We start from the raw sequence: 6,286 nt of genomic DNA, 5'->3' as shown, positions 1-6,286 counted from the left end.
AATTTTTTTTTTAATAAAGTAAGATACAATTTTTTTTTCCTAGTTGGTTGATTATTGGGGTTCTTAATAATTGATTTATATGATTCAATTTCAATTAAAGAACTTTTGATCACTTAATCACATTTTCATGTAAAAAATTATTTTTAAACTTATAATAAAAAAATAACATAAATTCCAGAGAAAAGAATACAACACCTAATTAAAAATTTTATCCTGTGCATCAGAAAATTCCAAATATGGTCCTTGAATACCATAGTGTGTCCATAAGAAAAAATAGTGTAACATTCTAACATGTATGGATTTCTAGGTGCTCTTAGTGAACTAGACTGTCACGTTGTTACAATCTTGTGTTGTAGATAATAAAGTATAGTCTGATGGAATTATTGAAAAAAGATTCCAAAAAAATGATGAAAAAAGCCTAAAGTACAATGAAACCTTTGGTTATAGATAACATATTTTGAGAGGAGTGAATTATTTGAATAATTTTAATATATTAAAATTAATGTTTAGTTTTTAACTGAAATATAAAATATTTAAAAATAATTGGTATTCAAAAAAAAATAAGAAATCTCAAATGTAAACCATGATCATATTAATATAAAAGGTAAAGTGGCAAACAATAATCAGCAGGGGTTGTAGCTCATATGGTAGAGCGCTCGCTTCGCATGCGAGAGGCACGGGGTTCGATTCCCCGCAGCTCCATTGAAAATTTTATGAATGTATAATTGAACCTTTTCAATCTCGTTTTTGTACTTTGATTTTTATTTTTTAATCATATTATTTTTCTTTTGTGGATTTGTATTACAGATAAGAACGAGAATCCAATAATTTTGTGATACTGTTGAAGACTCACATCATCCATGGCCTCTGCTGTTTCCATTCCCTCATCATCACAACCAGAACCACCAATGGTTCATGCATCTAATATTTTTAGCATCAAAGAATTAGCAGAATCAAAAGGAGATTCTTCTCTCATCCCTTCCACCTACCACTCCATCTCACAACTCCACCATGATGATGATGATGATGATGCAGAATACCTTGCATCTTCCATCCCAGTCATTGATTTTTCTCACCTCACTTCGCACCACCCTCAGACTCACACCAAAGCGGTGCAGCTACTCGGCAAGGCCTGTGCTGAGTGGGGTGTCTTCATGGTAAGAAAGTTGGAAACTTTCTTTTTCTAAATCTTATTACAAAATATCCCAACTCAGTAATCTCATTCACTTGCTTCTCAGCTCACAAATCATGGAATTCCTGAGAAGCTGGTGGAGAAGTTGATGGAAAAATCTGGCGAGTTTCATGATTTGCCGATAGAGGAAAAGAAGGAGTTTGGTGACAACAAGAGCCCTCTTGAACCCATTAGACATGGCACAAGCTTTTGTCCTCAAGTAGAGAAGGTTCATTATTGGAGAGATTATCTCAAGGCCAACACATTTCCTCAATTCAACTTCCCCCACAAACCACCGGGTTACAGGTATTTGAATTAACTTCCACTAATAGCTTCTTCAATCAATTAATCAACTTAATCAACTGTTCTCAACTTAATCAATTACTGCAGGGACGTTGCTTATGAGTATAGCCAGAAAATCAGAGGATTGGCTAGGAAGTTGCTAGAAGGAATATCAGAGAGTTTGGGATTAGCATCCAATTCTATTATTGAGTCCACTGAGTTTGACTCTGGCCATCAAGTCTTCGTTGTTAACATGTATCCACCATGTCCACAACCACAGCTTGCTCTAGGGTTGCCTCCACATTCCGACATTGGCTTATTGACCTTGCTCACGCAGAATGGAGTTGGAGGGCTTCAGGTTAAGCACCATGGCAAATGGGTCAACGTTAATCCCCTTTCTAACTCCATAACTGTCATACTTGCAGATCAACTCGAGGTATGCCATGTTAAACAGCTTCAAAAAGCATACTTTTTAGTGAACAAATTACTATAGTAAAGAACAAAACTTGTAGAAATCTCGTATTTGGTTTGATGTAATGCAAGTATGCAATCCTTGGAATATAGGTTTTGAGTAACGGGAGGTACGAGGGCGTGTTGCACCGAGCAATCCTGAACAACGAAGAGACTAGGATTAGTGTTGTGTTGGTGAATGGACCTGCTCTAGATAAGGAAATTGGGCCTCTGGCGGAGCTATTGGAGAAGGAAAAGCCATTGTTCAAAAGCATGAAATACCAGGATTACTTCCAATTTCAACAGAGGACACGGCTAGATGATAAAAATACATTGTACGAGATTCGACTAAATTAATCCTCCACAATAATATCATAATCTATCTGTACCAGTCCTTCCAACTACACAGGGTGAAACTAAAGTAAACCAGTTTAAGAAGAAGATGAAGGTACTATAGAAGGTAAATATTTCAGACTTAATTTGTTTTTGGCTGTCATTATGTTTTAGTTTCCCAGTCATGTGTATGATTTGTTGGTTGGACATTGTTTCTCAGCTATATTGTTGTTGCACTCTCATACGTGATACATGTGTTCTGTGATAGTGTTATTATTTAAAAAAATTCTTAATGTCCACGCGTTGTTTATAAATTATGATATTGTTGAATCTAGTTTTTTGGTGAACTAAATTAAATCTATTTTTGGTGACTTAATATGCTTTATTTTTTTTCAGTTGAACTAACAAATAACTGTTTTTCTATTTAAATTAGAATGTATCCATGGTTAACAAAAAATTAATCTATAACTTTTATGTTGTGGATTAATTTCACAAATATATTTAATTTATTAAATTATCTTTTTATCAATAAGAAATTAGTTAAAATCCTCTTTTGGTCCTCATATTTGTCTGTCAATCTCAATTTGTTCATCATATTTTTTTTGTCTCAATTAGGTCCTATAACTTGTAAAAATGAGACAATTAAGTCCTCTCCGTTAAGTAGTCTTAGACGACGTTAAATTTAGTTGAACTGTATTTGCTGACGTGCATTGTTTGATTAGATGAAATTTTTATTTAAATTAAAAAATTATGACGTGACAAAATTGAATTGATTTATTTTAAAATAATATATTAGGGATTGAAAAGGAAGAATGAATTAGAAAGGAAATTAGGGATCTGAACATTAACCACCACCGTTCTTCATCAAGTCAGGCCATGGGCTTCCTTGGCGGCCGCCGGTCACGGTCGGAGCTTCGCCGACGACATTCTATCTGTCGCAACCGGAAAAATCGCGACGGGACGACGATCCAAAGAAAACAATTTGAAAAATTATTTTGGAGTCGCCACCATAGTTTATTCTGGAAAACTATGGAAAAAACCATAAAGAAAAGACACGGTCCACGAAAATCAAAGATTGAGTTCGGGAGTCGGTTACGTGTGGGGAAGGTATTAGCACCCCACAACGTCTGCCCTAAGGCAGTACCTTTAATTAAATGCGCGAATAAAAATGTGGTTTGCAAAATGTTTAACTATCCCAAAGACAACAATATAAAGAAACAAAAATATTTTTTTTGGTTTTTGGGCCCGACAAGGATTGACCTTGCTCCTACGTATTCTCAGTCATACTGAGAAATCAGAGTTACGTAGTTCTTTCAGAAGTTAGTTGAAAAATTTGTTTGAGAAATTTGTATTTTGTTTTTCTTTATATAAAAAGGAAAAAGGTTCTTAGCACGAGGACGATGCGTGACACACATGCTTAAACCTTTAAAACATTATTTTTTAATTTTATTTTGTAGAAAGGAAAGGATTTTCTAGCACAAGGACGATGCGTGCAATCACACATGCACTAGAACCCTTAAAATAATATTTTTTAATTTTATTTTGTAGAAGGGAAGGAAAAGATTTTCAGCACAAGGCCTACGCGAGCGGTCGCACGTGTGCTTAAACCTTTTCAAAACATTTTTATTTGATTTTTTAAATTTTTTTTGTGATAAAACAAAAGGAAAAGATTTTCAGCACAAGGCCTACGCGAGCGGTCGCACGTGTGATTAAACCTTTTCAAAATATTTTTATTTGTTTTTTTGAATTTTGATAAAACAAAAGGAAAAGATTTTCAGCACAAGGCCTACGCGAACGGTCGCACGTGTGCTTAAACCTTTTCAAAATAATTTTTATTGATTTTTTTGAATTTTGATAAAACAAAAGGAAAAGATTTTCAGCACAAGGCCTACGCGAGCGGTCGCACGTGTGCTTAAACCTTTTCAAAATAATTTTTATTGATTTTTATAAAAGGAAAAAGTCTTAGCGCGAGGCTGATGCAAATGATCGCACACACGCTTAAACCTTTAAAATATTTTTTGTTATTTTATAAAAGAGAAAAAATGTTTTAGCGCGAGGCTGATGCGAATGATCGCACACACGCTTAAACCTTTAAAATATTTTTTTTTTGATTATTTTTATGATTTTTATTTTTATTTACTTTTTTTTTTAGCAAATGAATATAACAAACAAACAATAATAAAACAAATACTAAAGCTAAAGAAATAAAAGCAAAGAAAAAATATACAGTCCAAGCCCAATAAGAATAAAGGAGTGCAGAAGACAAAACCAGGGGTTCATCACGAAATTTCTTGATCCAGGTCCTTTTTGTTAACCGAAACAGAGTGGGGGTGGAAGAGTAAAGTTGGGTGCCATGTAGTACTTTCTGGCACAAGCCCAAAGCTTCATTTGCCTTTCAATCAGAAGGCACTAAGGTTTCTTTTCCATCTAGAAACAGGGAAAGCGTAAAATTGCTTCTTCATGATCCATAGCAGCCATGGTTGCCGCGCATCTCCATGGCCAGCCGAGAGTCACCATCGGCAGTGGCGCCTGCGCCNGATGCTCGTGGCAGTTGGACACAAANTGTTGTGGGTGGCCACCATTAGAAGAAGCATTTGAACTGTGATTTTTCACTGATTTTTGCCGAATTGACGCCACACTGTTGGTACTCTCGATGCTTGTATTGTTACCTACTTCCCTCAATAGAGAGGGGAAGAAGGCGCACTTCCCAAAACCTGCAACTGCGACACAATAGACCCATCCAACAAAACATTTGCCGATTCCGATTTCCTTGCAGTTCTCGTTGACATCGACAACGCCGGCCACGACAACGCGTCAATCACCAGCTGAGCCTCGGAAGCCGCCGCGCCATTAGTAGAAGGCTTGTTCCAAACAGGCCTCTTCGCTGCGCCGCTATTGTCTGAGCTCTTCACGGCAAAGCTAAAATCGTCAACTGCCGAGACTGTGGAAAGGAAAGCATTCATCACCTTATACGGCGTGGCGGGAAATGACGACGGAGGCACTGCAACAGACTCTGATTCGCCGTGTATAACTTGGCTCCATGGCGAAGAAGCATTTAGGCGTCCCGCGCGAAGTGGTGGTTATCGAAGGAATGGCAAGGGGAATGGTTACCGGTCTTAGCCATAAAAACGCTTAGGTTAAAATCTCAGCGGACAAGTTGATCAACGAGACGAAGAGGATTCGATTCACTGAGAGTGTTGGCGGAAAATGAGGGCAATATGTGAGTGAATCTCTCGGTGAGGGGGAGGTTTACTTCCTGGACCTAATCGTATTCCTCCGTTCTATATTCAATGTTCAAGGAAATCTCCAGCCAGAAAAGAATTCCCCGCCGTCCTTCCTCTGTGCCCCATTTTTTTTCTTCTTCTTTCAATCCTTTCCTTCCTTCAATGTTTGTACCCTAGGGTGGCAGCTGGACTTCCCATGGGCCTCCTTGCTTCCAGACTTGCCCTCTTTAAAGGGTGTTGTTCCCTGCACCTCCCCCATTGCTTCCTCCACCTCCCCATTCTTTTTTTACCCTTATTCAATTTTTTTCTTCCTATTTTATCCTGTAAAAGTTTATTTTTAAAGTTAAAATTTTATAAAAAAACTTCTTTAAACAAATATAAGAATCCGTTGACGGAAGTCATTGTCCGTTTAAATTAAAAACGGATGTCCACATCCGTTAGTGATTGATCTTCAATTGAAGCAAGAAGGGTTGCATCACTGTAGAAGATCCAAAAGATAGACAAAGAAAATCACAAAAATAACACATTTAACTTTGTTTGAAAAGTAAAATACAGTGATTTGAAGGCTAATGAATGAAGTTGTAACCACAAGCATTTGAAGGCGAGAAATTTAGTGCGGATTTGAAATGGGCACCAACCTGAAAAGAAATCAAGGGGTGTTTGTTGAGGATACATGGCAATNTGAGGAGGGGCCAGCTTGGTGGTTGAGATTATCCTCCATTGTCATTCTCGAACTTCTCTTTTAAGTATTATACTCATTAAATAAATTATTTTTTATATTTCTAAAAACAAAAACAAATTAAAAAATCAAATCGAAGTCACCCCT

General features: G+C 36.8%; 1 protein-coding gene and 1 non-coding gene across 2 annotated transcripts; both read left to right on the top strand.

The window, feature by feature from the left end:
- Nucleotides 1-629: 629 nt before the first annotated feature.
- Nucleotides 630-702, top strand: TRNAA-CGC. Its single transcript has one exon. It is a non-coding gene; the product is annotated as a tRNA-Ala (tRNA).
- Nucleotides 703-820: 118 nt separating this feature from the next.
- Nucleotides 821-2,533, top strand: LOC106775152 (protein DMR6-LIKE OXYGENASE 1). Its single transcript, XM_014662220.2, has 4 exons — nucleotides 821-1,157; nucleotides 1,239-1,477; nucleotides 1,562-1,889; nucleotides 2,018-2,533. The coding sequence occupies exons 1-4, from the start codon at nucleotides 861-863 to the stop codon at nucleotides 2,258-2,260; spliced, it is 1,107 nt and encodes a 368-aa protein (XP_014517706.1). The 5' UTR covers nucleotides 821-860; the 3' UTR covers nucleotides 2,261-2,533.
- Nucleotides 2,534-6,286: the final 3,753 nt, after the last annotated feature.

The sequence above is a fragment of the Vigna radiata genome, chromosome 10 (assembly GCF_000741045.1).
Source record: "Vigna radiata var. radiata cultivar VC1973A chromosome 10, Vradiata_ver6, whole genome shotgun sequence".
NCBI classification, from domain to species: domain Eukaryota; kingdom Viridiplantae; phylum Streptophyta; class Magnoliopsida; order Fabales; family Fabaceae; genus Vigna; species Vigna radiata.
The sequence above is the reverse complement of the archived record's forward strand: the minus strand, read 5'-3'. Positions and strand labels throughout refer to the sequence as shown.

Bases quoted from the DNA above. Each gene is read 5' to 3' on its own strand.
- LOC106775152 (XM_014662220.2), top strand. From the start codon at position 861: ATGGCCTCTGCTGTTTCCATTCCCTCATCATCACAACCAGAACCACCA. The intron at 1,478-1,561 runs GTATTTGAATTA...CAATTACTGCAG, and splicing joins CACAAACCACCGGGTTACAG to GGACGTTGCTTATGAGTATA. The intron at 1,890-2,017 runs GTATGCCATGTT...CTTGGAATATAG, and splicing joins TACTTGCAGATCAACTCGAG to GTTTTGAGTAACGGGAGGTA.